This window comes from Oncorhynchus mykiss, chromosome 17, assembly GCF_057628025.1.
Source record: "Oncorhynchus mykiss isolate SJ-2025 chromosome 17, ASM5762802v1, whole genome shotgun sequence".
In the NCBI taxonomy this organism is placed as follows: domain Eukaryota; kingdom Metazoa; phylum Chordata; class Actinopteri; order Salmoniformes; family Salmonidae; genus Oncorhynchus; species Oncorhynchus mykiss.
In genome coordinates, this window is record NC_143038.1 from 5,941,331 (window position 1) to 5,967,855 (window position 26,525).

The window sequence follows — 26,525 nt, forward strand, 5'->3', positions numbered from 1 at the left end:
TTACAGTACAAATAAGAAGCCAGAAGCCAGTATATCATCTTTGGTGTGAGTGCTGATCCTTGTGGTCTATAGGCTATGATCAGGAACAAGAGGGTAAGACTTACAACAGAAGGGCCTACAAAAGGACCAGCTGGGTTCAAATCACGTCTGCATACCAACATAGATCCCCCGTTGTTATCTTACAAAACCGGTAAGTTCAATGTTGATAGATTTTGGAATGATTGGATCCTTTTCATACCTTTAAGAAGGATTAATAACTTCGGGCTACATTAGACAGCCATGGTATAACTGATGGACGGGCAGTGATGTGACACGAAATAATGATTTATACTCCATTTCATTAAAATCTCATTAAAGCCATGTTCATTCCTACAATAATTCAATCATTCTTTACAGTTGCCTCTGTAAATGTTGATATATTGATAATTCTTTAGAAGGCTTGGTCCCATTACATCACATAGCCCTATTGGTGTGTGTCCCAAATGGCTCTCTATTCCTATATTTCCCTTGTCTAAAGTAGTGCACTATAAAGGGAATACGGTACCATTTGGAAGGCACATTAGATGCATGGCAGTGGTTTAACTTGAAATTAGCAAGAAGAATAAATGGCTAAATGGCATTTTTCCATCCCCAGGAAATGTTCAATCTCTGCATCCCAAATGGCACTCTGTTCCCTATATAGTGCACTACACTCTTAGAAGTAAAGGTGCCTGGTAGAACTTTTTGGGTTGCCACACTGGCGAAACCTTTGCAGTTGAAAAACATTCCTCAAGGAACCCCTCTGAAAAGAGTCTTCAATTAACCCCTGTGTAAAGCTTAAAATCTGAATGATTTTGTGATGGGAGGGGTTCAATTTTGAATATATTGTAGATGTGGTAGCCTATCAGATCGAAGGTGTGGCTTATTGGAGGAGTGGCTTTAAGATAGTTATTTTATGGACACATCTGATGGGACTTCAATAAATGCAGAAAATAGCATTGACAATGTTATTTTTGTGAAGCCTATTTGATTCTGAGTTCAGACATACAATACCTCAGGAAAGTATTCAGACCCCATGACTTTTTCCACATTTTGTTACGTTACAGCCTTATTCTTAACCTCTCTAGGGTAGGTGAGATGCTCACGTCCCACCCAGCCAACATCCAGTGAAACTGCAGAGAGCTAACATTACACCATTCGTTGTTTTAAACATTCTTGTAAATACATGTATCTTACATAATTTAAAAGACGTCTTATTAATCCAGCCGCTGTGTCAGATTTCAAAAAGCCGTTACTGCGAAAGCAAACATGCTATTTTCTGAGGACGGCGCCACGCACACACAAGTATTACTAGCATTTTCCAACCAAGCATTAGTGTCATGAAAGTCAGAAATAACAATAAAATAAATTGCTTACCATTGAAGATCTTCCTCTGGTGGTAATGCCAAGTGTCCTAACTACACAGGGAATGTTCGTTTTGTTTGATAAAATCTACCGCTTGCGTCATGATTTCCTTCTCATTCAACTTTGGAAGATGCGTTCGTGGTAATTACACACACTAAACAAATGTTTATCCAGTCATGGTTGGTTTCATTGCAATCCTCTGGTTGTTACTAACACAACCATACTTGATGGTTATTTTCCCGGGACACATATACCGATTTGAAGACACCAATCAATGACATCATTGCGCACCAATGGTAGGACAGGTCTATCGTTGATTGACTGTATTTTGGCCCAATGACCACTGTTCATCTTGAAATCTAGCTTGGAAGATAGCCAATGAGCTGAGGTAAACGGCAATATGTAATGGTTATACGTTTGAAGACCAGTCTTTGTCGTAAACTCTGGCGTAAAAGAGGTTCACCATTGCAAATCCTACTTGACGGAGCCACGAGTGTTGCGCATAGAAGTACATAGTCAATAGCATTTTCAACAAGTTTATATATTTAAAATATGGCAAATAAATCAGGAAACGCTAAAACAAAGTCTAGGTATACAGATTTAACCCATATTATAGAGGAAGGACTACAACAAGAGCATGGGAGGTGTGGACCTGTCAGATGCGCTGATAGGATACTACAATGTTCACCACAAGACCATGAAATGGTACAAGACATTTTTCTATAATTTCATTGACATTGCTGTGGTGAATGCCTTCATCCTCCAGAAGGAAATGGCTAAGAGCTGTGGACAGCCCCCCATCTCACAGCTAGCCTTCAGGGAGCTGCTCATCCAGGAGCTTGCTAGCTACAGCAAGTCCACTGTAGCACCTTCTGTCCCCTCTATCTCTGTCCCTTCTGCTCCAACCAGCGGTGTTCACTTGCCCAGATTCATCTCTGCAGGCATGAATGTGCCTCAGGTCAAAAAGGGCACAGTAGGGAGACGTCGTTGTGCCCTTTGTCACAGGAAATACTCCATCACCAGCACCACCTGTTCAGTAAGCCAGCTATGGGCCATGGCACCAGCAGCACAATATTGTCTAGAGGACTGAGGGTCTTCACAATATTGTAAATAGAAAATATGTACATAGTTACCCTTGCTAATTGTTTGTATTATTATTTTTTAAATATATATATATTGTGTTAGAATAGCATTTATGTATTTTGTATATAGTTCTTTCCTTCAAAATGTATCACTGTACCAATTCGGCCACTTGAGTACATTTGGGTACATTTGTGTGGGACACCTGGGTGACTTCATGCTCAATGTCATGTAGCGCGCTCATTTTTGACGTTATCTGTCCAAAACTTTGCTCAGATATTGTTGCCATCTTATGTTCTTCATTCAAATCAGCATCCTATCTATATGTTTGGCTGTTCTTGGTCATTTGAAAGATGATGCAACAACAATAAAAAACAGAAAATGTATGTTTATTTCCTTGTATTTTCTACTACCAGATCTATTGTGTTATATTCTCCTACATTCAATTCACATTTCCACAAAATTGTGTTTCCTTTCAAATTATACCAAGAATATGCATATCCTTGCCTCTGGGCCTGAGCTATAGGCAGTTAGATTAGGGTATGTCTTTAGGCGGAAATTGAGAAGAAGGGGGGGGGGGGGGGGGGTACCGCAAAGAGGTTAAATTGATTAAATAAATAAAAATCCTCAGAAATCTCTACACAATACCCCATAATGAAAGTAAAAAGTTATTTTTAGAAAAGTTTGCAAATTTAAATAAATAAATACCTTATTTACATAAGTATTCAGACCCTTTGCTATGAGAATCAAAATTGAGCTCAGGTGCATCCTGTTTCCGTTGATGATCCTTGAGATGTTTCTACAACTTGATTGGAGTCCACCTGTGGTAAATTCAATTGATTGGACATGATTTGGAAAGGCACACACTTGTCTATATAAGGTCCCACAGTTGACAGTGCATGTCAGAGCAAAAACCAAGTCATGAGGTCGAAGGACCTTTGCTTCATACAGTTACACATATGCTTTATTACACAATTTAATTTATGGATTCTGGCAATGACATTTCAGCTCGAGCTTTTGTTGCGAGTGGCATGTTAATGACTGATCGGTATCTCAATTCATTCTTATCTCAATTCATTCAGTGTGCAGACCTCCACAATCAATCTGATACCCCAAATAAACAATTTTGGATATGCCTAAATTAATTATGGGCATGGTTGACCACTCCCTTCCCTCCCGGCACTCATTCTTCTGGCATTCAGTTTGTCCTCCCAATGGCACATGTTCAAAGTGAATGGCCCTTGATAATGTCTCTTCCCTGAACCATCACTGTTCTTTACAGTCTATTATGTCTTGTCCATTTTCCTACCAGTACACCAGCAGCATGAGAGAGGCTTGGACGGGATCTCTCTCCATGCTCACTCTAATGGACTCATGTCGCACTTCTGAGAGAAATGGTGAAGTACCAAACTGAATGCCATTGTTGACATTACTTCAGCCACTGAGGGGTTTACATTGGGTTCTTCAGTACATTTCTTACCAAGAGAATTTGCATGTGTGCAACCAAAACTCAGACATTAAGATACCTCATATTTTAATTTGTGTGCCCTTTAAGGTGCAACCATTCCTCAGGAAGTCTTTCAAAGGGAGAGATACAGAATCATTATTAAACATGTCAACAAGAGAAACGTGGTAGCGGACATTCCATAAGTCCTGGAAGAAAGAAAACAAACGTCTTGATCTTTTCGACGTGTTGCATTGACATGTGTTCCTTTGGCAACTAGCCAACATATGAAACCTGTTGTTTAACGAATCTGATAGTACCTTCAAAAAGTTGCTGCTTGTTTATCAGCTCAATAGTCAGGACTAAAACATGTACTTGGATCTACTTCAATTCTGGAAATAGTTCTACATAACGGAAACAGATTTTTTGAGATGACATTACCGTCTTACTTAATTCAATGGTGCTACCCAAACTATAGCATTGAGTTTTAGTCATTGGAAATTGTCAAAAACATCTCTTACCCTTATCATTCATACCTCTGTCCCAAATTTCCCCACTGTGTCCCATATCTCTAACCCAAACACCAGATGGCAGCCTTTAATTTAATATCAGTACCAATGCTCAATCCCTCTGTTCGTCATGTGACCTTATATTGAAACATTTACTTCTTCAAATTACAAAGACATTGCATTATTAGAGTGCTATCTGAAAGCCAATTACTATTCACTTTGTTACTTCACACTTATTCCATGTCTATTATTTTAAGATTCATGTAATGCTTTGGAGCATTAGTGAAGTCAAGCTCTGATGTTGGCCGATTTGGCCTGGCTTGCATTTGGCATTCCAATTCATCCAAAAAGGTGTTCGATGAGGTTGAGGTCAGGGCGATGTGCAAGCCAAGCAAGTTCTTCCACACCAATCTCAACTAATTATTTCTGTATGGACCTCGCTTTGTGCACATGGGCATTGTCATGCTAAAACAGGAAAGGGACTTCCCTTAACTGTTGCCACAAAGTTGGAAGCACAGAATCGTCTAGACTGTCATTGTATGCTGTAGCGTAAAGATGTCCCCACTGGAACTAAGGGTCCTAGCTCGAACCATCAAAAACAGCCCCAGACCATTATTCTTCCTACACCAAAACTTTATAGTTGGCTCTATGCATTTGGGCAGGTAGAGTGCCTTGCGAAAGTATTCACCCCCTTGGCATTTTTCCTATTTTGTTGCCTTACAACCTGGAATTAAAATAGATTTTAGGGGGGTTTGTATCATTTGATTTACACAACATGCCTACCACTTTGAAGATGGAAAATATTTTTGGGGTCGTGAAACAAACAAGAAATTAGACCAAAAAAAGAACTTGAGCATGCATAACTATTCACCCCCCAAAGTCAATACTTTGTAGAGCCACCTTTTGCAGCAATTATAGCTGCAAGTCTCTTGGGATATGTCTCTATAAGCTTGGCACATCTAGCAACTGGGATTTTTGCCCATTCTTAAAGGCAAAACTGCTCCAGCTCCTTCAAGTTGGATGGATTCCTGCTGGTGTAAAGCAATCATTAAGTCATACCACAGATTCTCAATTGGATTGAGGTCTGGGCTTTGACTAGGCTATTCCAAGACATTTAAATGTTTCACCTTAAACCACTCGAGTGTTGCTTTAGCAGTATTCTTAGGGTCATTGTCCTGCTGGAAGGTGGATCTCCGTAACAGTCTCAAATCTCTGGAAGACTGAACCTCTGTCCCAGTTTCCCAGTCCCAGTACCTTTTTTTAACCAGGTAGGCCAGTTGAGAACAAGTTCTCATTTACAACGGAGACCTGGCCAAGATAAAGAAAAGCAGTGCGACAAAAACAACATCACAAAGTTACACATAAGCAAACGTACAGTCAATAACTCATTAGAAAAGTATATGCGACAGTGTGTGCAAATGTAGAAGAGTAGGGAGGTAAGACAATAAATAGGCCATAGAGGCAAAAATAATTACAATTTAGCATTAACACTGGAGTGATAGATGTGCAGAAGATGAATGTGCAAGTAGAGATACTGGGGTGCAAAGGAGCAAAGAAATGAATAACAATATGTGGATGAGGTAGTTGGGTGGGCTATTTACAGATGGGCTGTGTACAGGTGCAATGATCGGTTAGCTGCTCTAACAGCTGATGCTTAAAGTTAGATATAAGAGATGGAAGACTCCAGCTTCAATGATTTTTGCAATTCGTTCCATTCATTGGCAGCAGAGAACTAGAAGGAAAGGCGGCCAAAGTAAAGTGTTGGCTTTGGGGATAACCAATGAGATAAACCTGCTGGAGTGCGTACTATGGGTGGGTGTTGCTATGGTGACCAGTGAGCTGAGATAAGGTGGGGTTTTACCTAGCAAAGACTTATAGATGACCTGGAGCCAGTGGGTTTGGCAACGAATATGTAGTGAGGGCCAGCCACCGAGAGTGTACAGGTCACAGTGGTGGATAGTATATGGGGCTTTGGTGACAAAACGGATGGCACTGTGATACATCCAGTTTGCTGAGCAGAGTGTTGGAGGCTATTTTGTAAAGGACATTGTTGAAGTCAAGGATTGGTAGGATTGTCAGTTTTACGAGATTATGTTTCACAGCATGAGTGAGGGAGGCTTTGTTGTGAAATAGGACACCGATTCTAGATTTAATTTTGGATTGGAGATGCTTAATGTGAGTCTGGAAGGAGAGTTTACACTCTAACAATTGGAGGACACATAATGAGTGTTGTATGGCATTGAAGCTTGTTTTGAGGTTTGTTAGAGTGTTGGATTAGTAACCAAAAGGTTGCAAGATCAAAACCCTGAGCTGGCAAGGTAAAAATATGTTGTTCTGCCCCTGAACAAGGCAGTTAACCCACTGTTCCTAGGCTGTCATTGAAAATAAGCATTTGTTGTTAAACTGACTTGCCTAGTAACATAATAAAATAAATTGTTTGGGCACAGACCTGGATAGTTATGGATTTAATGGTACACTGTGGGATGTTCAAAGTTTCTGATATTTTTCTTATAACCCAACCCTGATCTGTACTTCTCCACAACTTTGTCTCTGACCTGTTTGGAGAGCTCCTTGGTGTAACGGTTTTCTTCCTGGGAAGGAGAGGAGGACCAAAATGCAGCGTGGTTATTGTTAAGCATCTTTAATAAAGATGAAAACACTATACGAATACAAAATAAGAAAACGTGAAATAAGAAAAATAAATAAGAAACCGAACCAGTCCTAACTGGTGCAGAGAACACAGAGACAGGAAACAACCACCCACCAGATACCTAAATAATATGGCTGCCTAAATATGGTTCCCAATCAGAGACAACGATAAACACCTGCCTCTGATTGATAACCACTCCAGGCAACCATAGACTTACCTAGAACACTCAACTGAACACAACCCCATAGACTACAAAACCCCTAGACAAAACAAGACACATAAACGACCCATGTCACACCCTGGCCTAACCAACATAAAAGAAAACACAGAATACTAAGGCCAGGGCGTGACACTTGGTCTTCATGGTGTTGCTTCCTTGGTGGTGCCCCTTGCTTAGTGGTGTTGCAGACTCTGGGGCCTTTCAGAGCACGTGTATATTTTTTTATTTTTTTATTTCACCTTTATTTAACCAGGTAGGCAAGTTGAGAACAAGTTCTCATTTACAATTGCGACCTGGCCAAGATAAAGCAAAGCAGTTCGACACATACAACGACACAGAGTTACACATGGAGTAAAACAAACATACAGTCAATAATACAGTATAAACAAGTCTATATACGATGTGAGCAAATGAGGTGAGATAAGGGAGGTAAAGGCAAAAAGGCCATGGTGGCAAAGTAGATACAATATAGCAAGTAAAACACTGGAATGGTAGATTTGCAATGGGAGAATGTGCAAAGTAGAAATACAAATAATGGGGGTGCAAAGGAGCAAAATAAATAAATAAATAAAATACAGTAGCGAAAGAGGTAGTTGTTTGGGCTAAATTATAGGTGGGCTATGTACAGGTGCAGTAATCTGTGAGCTGCTCTGACAGTTGGTGCTTAAAGCTAGTGAGGGAGATAAGTGTTTCCAGTTTCAGAGATTTTTGTAGTTCGTTCCAGTCATTGGCAGCAGAGAACTGGAAGGAGAGGCGGCCAAAGAAAAATTTGGTTTTGGGGGTGACTAGAGAGATATACCTGCTGGAGCGTGTGCTACAGGTGGGAGATGTAATGGTGACCAGCGAGCTGAGATAAGGGGGGACTTTACCTAGCAGGGTCTTGTAGATGACATGGAGCCAGTGGGTTTGGCGAAGAGTATGAAGCGAGGGCCAGCCAACGAGAGCGTACAGGTCGCAATGGTGGGTAGTATATGGGGCTTTGGTGACAAAACGGATTGCACTGTGATAGACTGCATCCAATTTGTTGAGTAGGGTATTGGAGGCTATTTTGTAAATGACATCGCCAAAGTCGAGGATTGGTAGGATGGTCAGTTTTACAAGGGTATGTTTGGCAGCATGAGTGAAGGATGCTTTGTTGCGAAATAGGAAGCCAATTCTAGATTTAACTTTGGATTGGAGATGTTTGATATGGGTCTGGAAGGAGAGTTTACAGTCTAACCAGACACCTAAGTATTTGTAGTTGTCCACATATTCTAAGTCGGAGCCGTCCAGAGTAGTAATGTTGGACAGGCGGGTAGGTACAGGTAGCGATCGGTTGAAGAGCATGCATTTAGTTTTACTTGTATTTAAGAGCAATTGGAGGCCACGGAAGGAGTGTTGTATGGCATTGAAGCTTGCCTGGAGGGTTGTTAACACAGTATCCAAAGAAGGGCCAGAAGTACACAGAATGGTGTCGTCTGCATAGAGGTGGATCAGAGACTCACCAGCAGCAAGAGCGACCTCATTGATGTATACAGAGAAGAGAGTCGGTCCAAGAATTGAACCCTGTGGCACCCCCATAGAGACTGCCAGAGGTCCGGACAGCAGACCCTCCGATTTGACACACTGAACTCTATCAGAGAAGTAGTTGGTGAACCAGGCGAGGCAATCATTTGAGAAACCAAGGCTGTTTAGTCTGCCGATAAGAATGTGGTGACTGACAGAGTCGAAAGCCTTGGCCAGGTCGATGAATACGGCTGCACAGTAATGTCTCTTATCAATGGCAGCTATGATATCATTTAGGACCTTGAGCGTGGCTGAGGTGCACCCATGACCAGCTCTGAAACCAGATTGCATAGCAGAGAAGGTATGGTGAGATTCGAAATGGTCGGTAATCTGTTTGTTGACTTGGCTTTCGAAGACCTTAGAAAGGCATGGTAGGATAGATATAGGTCTGTAGCAGTTTGGGTCAAGAGTGTCACCCCCTTTGAAGAGGGGGATGACCGCAGCTGCTTTCCAATCTTTGGGAATCTCAGACGACACGAAAGAGAGGTTGAACAGGCTAGTAATAGGGGTGGCAACAATTTTGGCAGATAATTTTAGAAAGAAAGGGTCCAGATTGTCTAGCCCGGCTGATTTGTAGGGGTCCAGATTTTGCAGCTCATTCAGAACATCAGCTGAGCAGATTTGGGAGAAGGAGAAATGGGGAAGGCTTGGGCGAGTTGTTGTGGTGGGTGCAGTGCTGTTGACCGGGGTAGGAGTAGCCAGGTGGAAAGCATGGCCAGCCGTAGAAAAATGCTTATTGAAATTCTCAATTATGGTGGATTTATCAGTGGTGACAGTGTTTCCTATCTTCAGTGCAGTGGGCAGCTGGGAGGAGGGGTTCTTATTCTCCATGGACTTTACAGTGTCCCAGAACTTTTTTGAGTTAGTGTTGCAGGAAGCAACTTTCTGCTTGAAAAAGCTAGCCTTGGCTTTTCTAACTGCCTGTGTATAATGGTTTCTAGCTTCCCTGAACAGCTGCATATCACGGGGGCTGTTCGATGCTAATGCAGAACGCCATAGGATGTTTTTTTGTTGGTTAAGGGCAGTCAGGTCTGGGGAGAACCAAGGGCTATATCTATTCCTGGTTCTACATTTCTTGAATGGGGCATGTTTATTTAAGATGGTTAGGAAGGCATTTATAAAAAATATCCAGGCATCCTCTACTGACGGGATGAGATCAATATCCTTCCAGGATACCCCGGCCAGGTCGATTAGAAAGGCCTGCTCGCTGAAGTGTTTCAGGGAGCGTTTTACAGTGATGAGTGGAGGTCGTTTGACCGCTGACCCATTACGGATGCAGGCAATGAGGCAGTGATCGCTGAGATCTTGGTTGAAAACAGCAGAGGTGTATTTAGAGGGCAAGTTGGTTAGGATGATATCTATGAGGGTGCCCGTGTTTAAGGCTTTGGGGAGGTACCTGGTAGGTTCATTGATCATTTGTGTGAGGTTGAGGGCATCAAGTTTGGATTGTAGGATGGCTGGGGTGTTAAGCATGTTCCAATTTAGGTCGCCTAGCAGCACAAGCTCTGAAGATAGATGGGGGGCATACACATATGGTGTCCAGAGCACAGCTGGGGGCAGAGGGTGGTCTATAGCAGGCGGCAACAGTGAGAGACTTGTTTTTAGAGAGGTGGATTTTTAAAAGTAGAAGTTCAAATTGTTTGGGTACAGACCTGGGTAGTAGGACAGAACTCTGCAGGCTATCTTTGGCAGTTTGGCAGTTCTATCTTGTCTGAAAATGTTGTAGTTTGGAATTAAAATGTCTGACATTTTGGTGGTCTTCCTAAGCCAGGATTCAGACACAGCTAGAACATCCGGGTTGGCAGAGTGTGCTAAAGCAGTGAATAGAACAAACTTAGGGAGGAGGCTTCTAATGTTAACATGCATGAAACCAAGGCTATTACTGTTACAGAAGTCGTCAAAAGAGAGCGCCTGGGGAATAGGAGTGGAGCTAGGCACTGCAGGGCCTGGATTCACCTCTACATCGCCAGATGAACAGAGTAGTAGTAGAATAAGGGTGCGGCTAAAAGCAATAAGAATTGGTCGTTTAGAACGTCTGGAACAGAGAGTAAGGTTTCTGGGGGCGATAAAATAGCATCAAGGTATAATGTACAGACAAAGGTAAGGTAGGATGTGAATACAGTGGAGGTAAACCTAGGTATTGAGTGATGAAGAGAGATATTGTCTCTAGAAACATAATTGAAACCAGGAGATGTCATTGCATGTGTGGGTGGTGGAACTAATAGGTTGGTATAATGAGCAGGACTAGAGGCTCTACAGTGAAATAAGCCAATAAACACTAACCAGAACAGCAATGGACAAGGCATATTGACATGAAGGAGAGGCATGCTCAGTCGAGTGATCAGAAGGGTCCAGTGAGTGGAGAGGTTGGTTGGGGGTCACGGCGATTTAGACAGCTAAATCGGTAGCAAGCTAGCATAGGAGCAAGCTAGCATAAGATGGAGGTCTGTTATTAGCCAACTCTTGCGTTCCTTCAGTAGATTAGTGGGTTTCCGTGTGGTAGAGGGGATGAATCCAAATCACACAACAACAACAAAAATAAAAACAATAGATATAGTTATAGAGGCCCAAGAAGAAAAATAAATCAATAAATAAAAATAAAATAAAAATTGTCCGATTGTCTATTCAGATAGCAGCCGATAAGATAGCCAACGGCTAGCAGGCCGCAGATGAGCGCCCAGGCAACGTTGCGCCGGAGGAGCCAGCCGGACAGTTCCCTCGGGTAGACAACGTCGGCAGTCTAGCCGTGAAGGCCCGGTGGGGCTCCGCGTAGGCAGCAAAACGGGTCTGGATAGGTGACTGCAGCCCAGGAGTGATTGATGGAACTCTTCAGCTGGCTAGCTCCGGAACAATTGATGTTAGCTCCGGAATCGACGAAAGCCGATAGTCACACGGATAGCAGCTAGCTAGCTGCGAGATCCAGGCAGAGCCAGCGGCCGAAATCCAGGGACATGGAGAGAAAAATTGGTCCGATATGTTCCGCTCCGAGCCGCGCTGCGCTGCACCGCGCCGTACAAAACTGGCGATAGATTCTCGAGCCAAAGGACAGCCGATGACCACAAACCGTGGTCAGCTGAGTACCAACGATTAGCCAGTAAATAAGCTAACTAGCTTCTGAACTAGCCCCTGAACCAGCTTCAGAGTAGCTTCTGGACCAGCTTCTGGCTAGCTCCCGGCTAGCTTCTGGCTAATTTCTGGCTAGCCTCTCGGAGGATCACAGATCTGAGGTAAATAATACTTTTTTATATAAATATAAATTGGTGAAACGGATTGCAGGAGAGTGTTCTGAAGATGAGTTTTTGGAAAATTAAATATATATATATACGGGACACGACAGGACGAGGACAAAAATACGTCTGAACTGCTATGCCATCTTGGGAGAATCTATATATATACTGAGATCATGTGACAGATCATGTGACACTTAGATTGCACACAGGTGGACTTTATTTTATTTATGATGTGACTTCTGAAGGTAATTTGTTGCAACAGATCTTATTTAGGGGCTTCATAGCAATGGGGGTGAATACATATGCACACACCACTTTTCTGTTTTTTGAATTTTTTGAAACACGTTTTTTTTTCTTCATTTCACTTCACCATTTTGGACTGTCCATTACAGGAAATCCAAATAAAAATACATTTCAGGTTGTAATGCAAGAAAATAGGAAAAATGCCAAAGGGGCTTGAAAACTTTTGCAAGGCACTGTAGCGTTCTCCTGACATCCAGCAAACCCAGGTTTGTCCGTCAGACTGCCAGATGGTAGAGCATGATTTATCACTCCAGAGAACGCATTTCCACAGCTCAAGAGTCCAATGGCTAAGAGCTTCTCACCACTCCAGCCGACGCTTGGCGTTGCGCATTGTGATTGTAGGCTTGTGTGCGTGCGGCTGCTCGGCCATGGAAACCCATTTCATGAAGCTGAGCCATGTGTTGTTCCTAGACATTTCAACTTCACAATAACTGCACTTACAGTTGACTGGAGCAGCTCTAGCAGTGCAGAAATTTGATGATGCGACTTGTTGAAAAGATGGCATCCTATGACGGTGGCACGTTGAAAATCACTGAGCTCGTCAGTAAGGCAATTCTACTGCCGATGTTTGTCTATGGAGATTGTATTGCTTTGTGCTCGATTTCATACACCTACTGTATCAGCAATGGGTGTGGCTTAATTAGCCAAATCCACTAATTTGAAGGGGTGTCCACATACTTTGTATATACAGTATAGAGTTGATCTTAAAGCCATGCCCCTACTAAGCCACACCTCCACTCTAGGGTTCCTCCAGGAACCCATTGCTACATTGAACCATTAAATGTTCCCCCAAGAAGCCCTGAACTAACTGAAGGTGCAAATATGAATCATTGAGTTGTAATGGTTCCTTGAGGATCTCCAGGGTTCCTCGAGTCATCAATATTTCTAAGAGTGAACGTTTGACAAGAACCCTATGCTAATAAGGTGTCATCTGAGGCACAACTTTGGTTATTTTCTATAGGGCTTGGAGCCCTTTGGAGGGGCAGTGGTTTTAGCCATCTTGACCACAACGATACCACAATATATTCAAGTTTTTATAGCTATAACAGATGCCATTGGAGGTCATAGAACCTGTGGATACTGTCTTATTCTCCCATCCACTGCTAAATTATTATAGATATGAAGGACATTCTGCATATTTCTGTCTTAGGGTTTTCTGTGATGTAGGCTTGTTTCTAAAATAAATTGGTAGGCTGCATTCAATTTTTGAAATGTTCAATGTGTTATAATTTTTCACCTTTTGGCTGCTTCTTAAGACTTGGGTTGATAAACACCTGGTGTCTTTTTTCAAATCTCAAACATCCATCCATCCATCCCTCCCTATCCTCCTCCTCCCGCTCCCTTTATCCCTCCCTCTCCACCAGACTCTCTCCTCTTGGCGCTAGTTGTGTTTTCCCACTGGGAATAGCGTAACTCCCTGCCAAATCCGCCCAATTCATCCTATTGATTCAACCCTGGGCCTTCTCTGCACGCACACTAGAGCTCCATTTGAATGCCCCAGCCCAGTACAGCACTCTGCCGTCAGACTCGACTCAGCCGCCAGCTATATGCCATCAGACTCGACTCAGCTGCCGAGCGGCTCGTTCAAATCTAGTCGCGTCTGTTTCATGTTGGCTGTCATGAGACAAATGAGACATAAATGAAACTGATGATAAGATTGTTTCATTCTTGGGCATGCAGCGATGCAAGCATTGCGCACAGGTCTACAACATAGACCTATAACAAGCCACACCTCAAACTGCTATCTCAGACAGACAGTTTAAAATATGCTTTCTATTTCCTGACAGAGGATGATGTCTGGATCAGCGGACGAGCTGGCCAATCAGTGATCTATTCACATGAATTTTTTTCATGACCAGTATACGCCACACAGTTCTGCTTTTGTTGTATGCCAACACCATTCCAACAAAGAAACATAGGTCATTAAAAGAAATGGAAGGAAAACTATTTCAGTCATATTGTAATTGATATTGTAGTAGGTCAAATTTCATGGAAATCTGGAAACACTGGACAGTTACTTTAACACCTTTTCTCAAATAATAACACGTCAATAACTGCACAATTTATTTAATGTTCTGATTGCACAAACATTATTTTTCTTCGGCTGCTGATCTTTTAAAAATACCATTGCTTTATTGCGCTAATAATTCCCTCTGTGTGCATATTAACCTTTATGTCTGGCATAATGGAACGTCTAATTGGCAAGAGTCTTAGGTGTCAGAGCACCCGCTACAAGTGATTTAGATGCATATCAGGAAATACAGTTTCCTTTGGACAGGAGTACATTAAAAACCGATTACTTTGATTCGGGTAAATAATTAGTTCTGAAGCACTGTGAAGAATATAATGTGTTGGAAATCCTGGTCCATAATCACATCATGCATCGTTATACAATGACACCATTGATTTGACTTTGATATGAACATCGTCAAAGATTATCTCTCTGCTGAAAGCTAAGTTGAATAGGTCTTTATCGGTCATATCATATTCGATTATTAGTGGGCTTTCACAACCAGTGTGAAAGCCACGGCGCATCTCTCTCTCTCTCCCGTTCTCAGCTCTCGCTCTCGTCTCTCTCTTGCGTTCGCGTTCTCTCACAGTATTCCTCTCATCCGGGCGCACATTCGGCAGCTCGGATTCGATACAGCTCCTCTCCTATGTGGTGGCTCCCGCGACCAGCTCCTTGAACGAGAACAGTTTAGGCGAAGGGCGCTTTTCTAAATACCACGAAATTCTCACCGACTTCGGGGGGAGTTGGTCCTCGGTTGGAAAAGGTTTTGCCGTTCCGTGCGTTGGACCCAAATCTCTAACTATACCAGCAATGGATACTTGGCTTGGCTTCTGCCCAGGCTTGCACTTAACTCTGTGTACCTGGTTTCTGATCTCCGCTCATACCCAGCTAAATGCCAAGGCGGAGATAACTTGCGCATTGTGCCAGTCGCCGGTCCAGCTACACCTGAAGGAATTACAGCTGGATACCGGTACGCACGCGGCTGATGGTACGAGGCATGCGGCCAAAGCTTTGGAACAGGTCCGACTGGAGTACCAGCTACTCGGAGTTACTGACCAAAATACTGGAGTACCAAGCGACACCCAACAGGCAGGTGTTCTCGTGGATGAGCCGAGATCCACTGACGATGGAGTTACCCCAAAAGTCGCTCTGGAAGATTTAACCGGGTCTAGTGAAAACGAAGAAAGGTACCGTGGTGAATATAATATTGGGGTGGATGATTTGGGTAAGGTCAAGGATGGTGCTGAGGATTTTGCGTTACGGAGAGCGAAGCGAAGCGGTCCCGAACCCCCCGAGTTTAGGGAGAGCCTTATGACCGGTGGCCCCGGTTTAGAAGGAGAGGCATCGGATGAGAGAAGGAGTCCTGGTCCGTTACTGGACGGACACAGACTGGGCCGATCCGAATTCAAGTGGAACAGGGACGAGGGTCGAGGGACTTCCAGAGGAGATGATCCCAAACTAAGCAGCACTACTTTCGCCTTGACCGGGGACTCAGCGCATAACCACGCAGTGGTTTACTGGTCGGGGCAAAACAGCAGCGTAAGTGATGATTATTCACCATTTGTCATGTGTATTTGTATTTCACAAAATTAACAATGTTATATGATGAAGCACTACGTTTCGTCAATGACTGTAAAGGCCTATTATATCCAAACTGTGCTGCGCACAGAAATATTCGCTTGCTTTAGCGAGTTGTTTGGCCACTGTAACAGGTGCATTGGTTCAGTTGCGCACAGCAGGGCACTATATCCCACATAGGTTTCAGCACCTCCAGAAGCATTAGGGGCCCGGTTGGACTGGTATTGGCTATTGCACACGGAGATATGCTTGATTGCAGCAGACTCCGTGCCCGTGCCATACCGATAGCAGCATTGCTTCACATAGCGGTTGGAAAACACTCACTATACTTGCGCATATAGGTTACTCTGACAGGTGAATTCCACTAGTTTTAGTTTATTTATATGTAATGAATACGACTGAAATAAATTATAATCGTTAACGTGTGCTGTATTTTGCAATATGTTTTGTTTCAGGTCTTGTATACGTCGCTTTGGATTTTTCATGCAATATAGGGTAATTGATTGGGCAGATTTGTAAATATTTTTTACGGGGATATAAATTGTTTGAATTCTTTACTTGTAATAACGAAATTTCGCATCGAATGAAAGCAAGCCTATGTGGTCCTCTGAATTTCTGGCTTGTTCCTGTTGCTTCTATGTTCACAATTCCTTTACAATAGCCATAGATTTAATAGGCCTAGTTTAACAACTATATTCTATACCTATGAATTATGTGGACCTTATATGCATATTTACCATTTATATGGATTTTTTAAAATAAATTAGTCTGCCAACTATCATCATGCCAGAGTAAATTATATTCAGAATAATGCCTCACTCCCTAAATTAGTAATCGGTGCACTTGTTACCTGTACTTACACAGACACTCCAAAGGGTGGCGTACAATGTACGAGAGACTATCATTATGCCTCTTAAAAGCAGCTTCTGCAATTGTGTATTATTGTAGGGATACAGAGTCTGAGACAATGGTCTCTCATGGAATCAAGGGCAATGAATTCAAAAAACAATCCCTAGCAAACATTCACAGCACTTAGAACACTGTTCTTAATATGCCTTGGCCTATGTGATCAATACCTATGGTGACGGTCAATAATACAATTTCATTGATTGGCAGGCTATGAGCCTGTAATAGCAGCTTTACAACTGCACAGAGGAGAACTGGTAGGTCATGTCTGATTTTGATCTATATAAATTGCTCTGCCACCAAAGTCTGTCCGTCTACATAAGGGTATTCATTGGTGATGCACTACAACCTGTCTCATCCTCTGTGAGTGAAGACAGCTTGTACTTTAACTAGGGAGGTCACAATGGAGAGGTCACAATGGAATGTGTAGGTCATGTTAATGATAATACATGTCCTTGTTCTGGCTAATACCTCAGGCTACTAATACATGAATGGCTGTTATGACACAGATGAATCATCTTTCTGTAGCAGCCACATCATTCCATCCCAATTTTATTTTGAAACGGCTGGAATACTGACATGATTTCATCCCCCCTAAAAGGGCTTAGAGGCCTTCATTTGAAACAGAATAATATGGTGAAATGAATAAAAGCAATTTCCACAACCATGCAGACTCAGAGCAGAGAAAGCCACTGGGCTCTTTTTTATCATTCTTACATGTTTCTTTTGTTGTTGTGGCTGCCTCTTTTTTGCTTGAATTCATTTGGATGAGAAAAAAATGAATCCCTCAGTTTCAGTCCTCTGTCTGAAGTTATTATGACACGCTGCATGAACTTGTTTTTTAACTCGCAGTGATGGCTGCGGCGGTTTGGGGACGTTTGTGTATGTGTGTGTGTGAGTGTGTTTTTTCGGACTATGTGTGTATGCGCTTGGCTCTGTGTGTGTGAGACAGGTTTTCTGGGTGTATTGTCTACCTCAGCCAGCCCAACTCCATGCCTCTGTTTCCCCCTAGCTGTAAATCTGTAATAATTATCTTGAAGACGGAAACAGGTATCCATTTTGAAATATTCTCTTCTTGCCACATGAGGGGGATTGACTGCCTACTCAAGCATGTGTTCTCCAGCTCTCAGACACTAGTGCTGGACTACTTTATCTTCATTGGGCTTTAGCTCCTGATTGTATGGGTGATGAATTAAGCCCTCAAGGATGGCCTGATGGAGCCTGAAGTGATCTAACTCTAACTTAACCACAGCAGTTGGGGTTGGTGTGTGTGTGTGTGTGGCAGGGGTGGTGGGTGGCTGAACGAGTCTACTCTGGCCTCACCCATGCATTCACTCACATGTCGTTGTGCCACCACACTCCCTTTCCTTCTTTCTTTTTAAATTTTTTTTTTTATAAAAAAAAAAAACTTCTACCCAGAATGCTATGCTTGTGCTGCCTGAGCCGTGTTGTGCCCTGTGCCACTACTCCTCTAGGATGACATGGGTAGAAGTGGTGTTACGTTCCCCAAGGCAGGTTGTACCCTCTGAGGCGTGTAGACAAGGCTAATGTGGTCTCTTCTCTGTCTGTCTGTCTGTCTGTCTGTCTGTCTGTCTGTCTGAGCCCTGGGTGGATATTAGCCTAGCCTAGACTCCCTATGGGGAGAGTGATGGGCAGAGTGTCGAGTTTCTCAGTCTCAGTGGTGTTTATGAATATAATGGCAGGGTTCCTTCTTCTTGCCAATGTGGATACAAAATGGCCGCCATTATTGTGCTTCGTGCTGATCATTACTATCATAAAAGCCACTTTCATAAGTGATTTTCAACCATGATAATGTATTTCATCCATCCACTCGCTTTTGATGTCGATGCTTCCAGTAATGCACTTCGCTGGTAGTAAATATCTACATATACGTCAATAGTGCAGGAAAATCTGCCAGCCTTGGCAGGATCTATGGCCATTTTTTTATCTTGATGTTTTTTCTTCATGATGCAATACATGGTTTTCTTTTTGTTCTTCATACATCCAGTGGGGGAAATCTAAATATGCATTTGCATAAGATGCAGAGTGAGACTCTGTGAGTGGTCTTTAATGGAAGAAGAGTTCATTATACATCTGGCAGGTTATCAACGTAGTGAGCTGATCTTTTGAGATGCCAACATCTTTTTCAGAGAGCTAATAGGCAAAACACACACACACACACACACACACACACACACACACACACACACACACACACACACACACACACACACACACACACACACACACACACACACACACACACACACACACACACACACACACACACACAATGTGTCAAGAGAGAACAAGAAGACAGCCTCAATGCCAGCCGGACTTATCTGATTCCTGAGAACCTGGCCTGGCACACACACACACACACACTAAATTGTATAAGAGACCCATTTTGTAAGGCTACAGTAATGTACTGTACAAGTGGAAGTCTTTCATACACAATTAGTAACCATACTGTAGGCATATTGTACAGCCCATAATTCGAGACATTTAATTTCTTCAATATTTGCAGTACATTTAGTAGACTCAAGCACCTGACTCCTCAACCTGAACAAAGGAATATGCTGGTACACATGGATTCTTCCCCTCGAAATAAACTGAACTAAACTGAAATTAATTGAACTGAAATAAACTGAACTAAACTGAAATTAACTGAACTCAACTGAAATTAATTTTACTGAAATGAATTTAATTGAACTGAACTGAACTGAACTTCCTTATTCAACAACATCCGCTCATCTGGAAGAATATCGTTGTTCGCCAACCCCCTTACTGCACCCACCAACCAGTGAGGAGAGGGTGGCGTAGTTGGTTGGCATAGCTGAACACAGCTCTGGCATCCATGCAGTGGCCTGGAACATGATTTAGGATGTACACAGGGGGCTTGTTCCTAGCCCTGTCTGTGTCTCGTCTCACCCCTTGGATGGCTTCCCTTCCGTTTAGTGATGCTAATGGCTTGTAAAGTGCCACTATTTTGCTACCTACCGCTATGGAGGAACTAACTGCTCTGGAGGAAGAAGGGAAGAGAGGAGCATAGGATGAGGTGTCATAAATAATGCCCTCTTCCAAAGGGACTCTTCCTCTTTTCATACCTCCATCCCCTCTTCGTTTAATTTGTGTTTACAAATGTGTTTTCCCAGCCCTTGTTTCCTCTCCGCAGTGGAAGTAGTGAAGCTTGGTGGCAAGACGCCATGTGCCGCCACGACTAGACGGAGGATAAATCTTGACTTGAGCTAACTTGGCCCAACCTTTTCAGGCTAGCGCCGAGCTATGTGTTCGGGTTTAGCACCTTGTTTAGTTGCTTTATCAAGATTGACTACATGCTTGTCATTTATTATTTAGTTAATGGACTGGATTGAGAGAAACATGTGAAAGGCAATGGAATAATAACTAGGGTTCTCGTTTTACCTTGGTGAACTTTCCCTGGTCGGGCCAGGTCATGAAACTCCTTGTGAAAACTGCTCTCCAAGACCTACCGATGAAGGTAGTTTCACGTAACTGCAGTTACGTGAATGTGTGATAGCCACACATTTACCCAGTATGCCTGCATTACAACACATTCAGGGTCAATTACAATCACATTACAAAGCACCTGCTGTTGTAACAGAGCAACATCTAAAACCACTGAAGTCACTAAAAGCCTTGAGACTCATGTCTCCTGCATGGCTCGGAGCTACCCATTGGATGAAAGGTTCTGAAAGCAGTCAATCACCAAGCTAATGGTCTCATTGTGTTTCCTGTACCATCACCACGGCAGCGGAAATAGAGTAGGCCTTGGTGGAAGGATACGTTATGACTGTTTGACTTGAGTGTAGTCATACGCTTGGCCGTTGATCCCTTTCTGCTGTACACGGGTGTCGACAGAGCACCGAGCCGCATGTCTGTGTGTGTGTGTGTGAGTTTGTGAGTGTGTGTGTAGGTGTTAATAACATTAATATAAAATAGTGTCTAATGTGATTTGGTTTCATCTTCATTCTATTATTAAACCTCTTTTTCCATGGGAGGTATCTCAGGATAAAGTACATTGTCTCTGGCTCTCTAGCAGCTGATCTCAGACCAGTTTTGCATGGTAGTGGTTGGACTGCGTGGTGCAGTGTAGTAGGTAGATTGAAGTAGGTGGTATATGCAGCATGCTCCTCCTGGGCATAGAGTCTTGACCTTTACCACCGTTTTTTTAGGCAAACGTAACGTTGATCTCTCTTGGCATTTCCTGAACATTAGCACATTAGGCAGAACGCAATGACTAAGTAATGATGTCAGAGAGGATGTTGAGGGGGGAGATCACCTACCGCTCTCCCTCACACTCACTCGCTCTCTGTCTCTCCCACACACGCAAATACTCTTTCCCTCCCCCTTCCTCTTTCTGTCACTCTCTCCCTCTCTTTCTGAATGGTGTCACGGTTGTGAAGGGTTGCCGTTGATGCAGACTAATGATGACATACTGTATTATACCCCAGGACCCACACTCAATTAACACACTGTCTAATTAAAATGATCTAGCGGTTTATCAATGAAAAAGACTGCGAATGGCAGTAAACCGGGGCCACGCCACATTAACTTTACTGTCCCCTTCTCCTTCCCTTTTTATTCCCATTTAGATTTTAATGATAATAACCTGTTTAAACATCGGCCATTACCAAACATATTGTGTTAGCATCTTTCATTTAGTGGAGGGAAATATATGTGGCTTGATGATGGGCGATTTGCTAACGGAGTCAGTCTGGGGAAGCAACAGTACGTAACTTTAAACTCCTATCTCTCCATTGTATTTGCTAAAGGAAGACTATTCCTCTCTCTCTCTCGCTCTCTCTCTCTCTCTCACTCTCTCTCTCTCTCACTCTCTTGCTCTCTCTCTCTCTTCATCTTTGAGCTTGACTATCCTCATGAAAGTAGCCTCTAATGATATTCACCCCCTCTATGCATTCACACATTTTAATTTGTAATAACGCTTTAAGAAAAGTAAAGACGAGCTTGGTTTGAAACCTAATAATACAACTGTGCTCAGTAAAACAGAGAGAGTGAGTGTTCATAGATATCAATGCATTATTCATTTGCCTTCTTTCTCTTTAGAGGAGTTTTGCTGAGTGGGAGGGGCATCAGAAAATGAGCTAACTAGGTTTGTTTTTACACAATGTTTTTACACAATGTATGATTGTTATGAATGAAAAGGGCCTGGAGTTATCCCTGACTGGGTATCCCAATCAGGAGATACTTTGGGCCCTTGTGATAGCCTATACTTTGGGCCTGAGGTAAAACTCTCGGCCTTGTATACATGAAAAGGGCCTTAAGTTCATCCCTGACCGCGTGACCCAACCAGGAAATACTCTGGGCCCTTGTGATAGCCTATAATAAATAGGGCCCACAGTTTAATCAAGTCAGGAAACGCTCCAGGGCCTAGTCATGAAAACACTTCACCGCTAGACAGGCGTTGTCAATGTGAATCTTATGAAGGCCTTATGTGAGCAATGCCCTTAGGCAAGGTTAATTGCTTCTTAAGCACTTTGATACAGTATGTAGGCTAGCATCTGTCTGCTCCATTGAACAACAGCCTATTTCTACCTCCAGACAGTTTACTTAAACACTCAGGGGTTGTTACTGCTTTCCTTATGTATCGGGTTATTGGCTGCGTATGGCTGGGTCCCACATGGCACCCAATTCCCTGTGTAGTGCCCATATAGCTCTGGTCAAAAGTAGTGCACTATATAGGGGATATGGTGTCACTTGGGACTCATTCTTGCAGGCGTCAATAAAGAGATGAGGAAATTGCCAGATATCCTGGTATGTCTGGGTGTGTGCCTTGAAGTTTCCTCAGTCCCCAGATTATGAATAGCTACCACCACTGTTGCTATTGCGATGTGAGGCCATTAGTGGGAAATGATGATGCAACTTTGTTTTAATGAGGGAATGTGATATACTGTTAGTTGATTATACAGCTAAAGCGTTGCTTAACAAGTTTGGTGGTAAATTGCTGAATGAGAGGTTGGCACACACACACACACACACACACACACACACACACACACACACACACACACACACACACACACACACACACACACACACACACACACACACACACACACACACACACACACACACACACACTAGCTAGTAGTCAGCTAGCCACTGCTAGCGGTCATCAGTCAACTCTCGCCAGTCTGCACAGCGTGACTCAAACCAGAGCAAATCGGACTTATTTTTCTCCATATCTCCGGATTCCTATCGCAAGCTCTGAACTTTCTTTTTTTGTTCACCTGGATCATCGCAGCTAGCTAACTGCTATTCGAGTGGCCACTCCTGGCTAACGTCACTGTCCCGAAGCAAGAACCAATTAACCTGGAGCTACCCTTGCTAGGCCCATCTCCCGGCTAGCCAAAGAGGTCCATCAGCCACAATACCTATTTTGCCAACTGGCCTGAACCCCCGCCGACCCATCACAACGGTTCCACCGACGTGATTCGCCCGATGGGGTTTTCCCAACTGGCTCTGCCTTCTCGTCGTCCCCTGAGTGCCCATCTGCTAGCATGCCAGCCGCGGCTCGCTAGCTGTCCAGAGCACTTCAGACTGTTAGCTGAAGAGGCCCACCGGACAAATTATTTGGCCACTATACCTATTTTGCCAATTGGCCTGGTTTACCACACGGAGCCCTGCTGGTCCGTCTGCTGACGTAATAGCACGAGGGGGCCACAAAATACTTTTTCTGTAGCGACGTCCCTCCAGGGCCCTTCTGTTAGCTTGCTAGCCCCGGGCCGCTTGCTGCCTGAAGTCACTCACTGGACTCCTATGATCACTCTGCTACGCATGCCTCTCGCTAACGTCAATATGCCTTGTCCATTGCTGTTTTGGTTAGTAATTATTGCCTTATTTCACTGTAGAGCCTCTAGCCCTGCTCAATACGCCTTATTTAACACTTTAGTTCCACCTAGCACACATGCGGTGACATCACCTGGTTAAATTATATTTCTAGAGACAATATCTCTTTCATCGTCACTCTATGTACAGGTTTACCCTCACTGTATTCATATCCTACCATACCTTTGTCTGTACATTATGCCTTGAATCTATTCTACCTTGCCCAGAAATCTGCTCCCTTTACTCTCTTTTCTGAATGTACTAGATGACCAGTTATTTTAGCCTTTATCCTTTAGCCATACCCTTATCCTACTCCTCCTCTGTTCCTCTGGTGATGTGGAGGTTAATCCAGGCCCTGCAGTACCTAGCTACTGTCACGCCCTGACCTTAGAGATCCCTGTTTATTCTCTATATTTTGGTTAGGTCAGGGTGTGACTAGGGTGGGTACTCTAGTTTTGGTATATCTATGTTTTCTTTTTCGTTGTTGGCCGAGTATGGTTCCCAATCAGAGGCAGCTGTCTATAGTTGTCTCTGATTGGGGATCATACTTAGGTAGCCCTTTTTCCCACCTTCAGTTGTGGGATCTTGTCTTTGTTTGGTTGCATGTATTTTTGCATGACGAAGCATTTTGTTCGATTTATTGTTTTTTTGCTGGTTCACATTTCAATAAAATATGATGAACTCAAATCACGCTGCGCCTTGGTCTACCCTTAACAACGAACGTTACAGCTATACTCGCATTCCCCAGGATGCTATCATTTGTTGACTCCTGTAACCGTAAAAGCCTTGGTTTCATGCATGTTAACATTAGAAGCCTCCTCCCTAAGTTTGTTTTATTCACTGCCCTAGCACACACTGCCAACCCGGATGTCCTAACCGTGTCTGAATCCTGTCTCAGGAAGACCACCAAAGACCCTGAAATTTCCATCCCTAACTATAACATTTTCCGACAGGATAGAACTGCCAAAGGGGGTGGTGTTGCAATCTACAGCAGAGATAGCCTGCAGAGTTCTGTCTTACTATCCAGGTCTGTACCCAAACAATTCAAGCTTCTACTTTTACAAATCCACAGACCAACCTCTGCCCCCAGCTGTGTCCTGGACACCATATGTGAACTGATTGCCCCCATCTATCTTCAGAGCTTGTGCTGCTAGGTGACCTAAACTGGGACATGCTTAACACCTCGGCCATCCTACAATCTAAGCTTGATGCCCACAATCTCTCACAAATTATCAATGAACCCACCAGGTACAATCCCAAATCCGTAAACACGAGCACCCTCATAGATATCATCCTAACCAACTTGCCCTCCAAATAGATCTCTGATGTTTTCAACCAAGATCTCAGCGATCACTGCCTCATTGCCTGCATCCGTAACGGCTCTGTGGTCAAACGACCACCCCTCATCACTATCAAACGCTCCCTAAAACACTTCAGCGAGTAGGCCTTTCTAATCAATCTGACCTGGGTATCCTGGAAGGATATTGCCCTCATCCCGTCAGTAGAGGATGTTTGGTCATTCTTTAAAAGTGCTTTCCTCACCATCTTAAACAAGCATGCCCCTTTCAAAAAAAATAGAACCAGGAACAGATATAGCCCTTGGTTATCTCCAGACCTGAATGCCCTTGACCAGCGCAAAAACATCCTGTGGTGTTCTGCATTAGCATCAAATAGCCCCTGTGATTTGCAACTTTTCAGGGAAGTTAGGAACATTAGCACGCCAGTATCTCTACTTGCACATTCATCGTCTACACATCTACCATTCCAGTGTTTAATTGCTATATTGTAGTTACTTCGCCAACATGACCTATTTATTGCCTTACCTCCATTATATTACTTAATTTGCATTCACTGTTCTAGACTTTTCTTTTTTTCTACTGTATTATTGACCGCATGTTTGTTTATTCCATGTGTAACTCTGTGGTCTTGTATGTGTCGAACTGCTGTGCTTTATCTTGGCCAGTTGTAAATGAGAACATGTTCTCAACTAGCCTACCTGGTTAAATAATGGTGAAAAAAACACACAGAAAAACAAACAAACACACACATCTCCCCCTGTTAATTAAAGTATGTAAAAATCGTTACTTACAGACTCTCTTTCTCTCTCTCGCTCTCTCTTTCTCTCTTGCTGTTACTGTATTATAAAGCCTGAGTTCAGACAGAGTTGAGCTGAACACCTGCAGTAATGTTGAGTGATGAATGGTAACAAGCGTGTAACTAAAATAAATACTTACCCCGACACATTTCAGGTGTTTCAGCTTACTCACTGCTTTTTGCTCTTCTGGCTGCTATGTCGACAACACAGCAATTTTCTGCAGCGTGGCCCATAGAGCTGAACACAGCACATCAACACATCCTGGCTATGGTTCTCTCTCTCTCTCTCAACTGTTTTTTGGGGGGGAGGGGGGGGTGCTCTTGAAAACTAAATGGGGCATCTCAAGAGATTTCATCCTGCAAACTATCAAATAAATAAATGCATCTCTCTCTCTTCTTGCCATAGCTTTTATTGTTTCCCTCTCTTTATGTCTCTACTATATCTATTTTATCACCCTCCCTATGGAATGGTTTTAATACGCAGGAGGAACAATAGGGCAAGAAGTCTGCTTTATTTCATTGTTATCCCGTGTCCCAACAATGATACTCTTGATACCTGTATAACAGTAAATAAGGAAATACTGAAGTCTGCAGGTATTGTCTGTAGCTACCACTTCAGGGCAGTACAAATAAAAGCCACACAACATCTGCTGTCTGCCACCAAAGCCTCTACGTTCCTCTTCCCCACTTGGGTATAGCTAGCTA

The 26,525-nt window shown here is 43.1% G+C and overlaps 1 protein-coding gene across 1 annotated transcript in view; it reads left to right on the forward strand.

The window, feature by feature from the left end:
- Positions 1–14,869: 14,869 nt before the first annotated feature.
- LOC110493539 (VPS10 domain-containing receptor SorCS3) overlaps positions 14,870–26,525 on the forward strand; it is a 226,719-nt gene continuing 215,063 nt past the window's right edge. Inside the window, exon 1 of the mRNA XM_021567877.3 lies at positions 14,870–15,914. Coding sequence (XP_021423552.3) covers positions 15,186–15,914 — 729 coding nt within the window. The 5' untranslated portion in view covers positions 14,870–15,185. The remainder of the gene's footprint in view (positions 15,915–26,525) is intronic.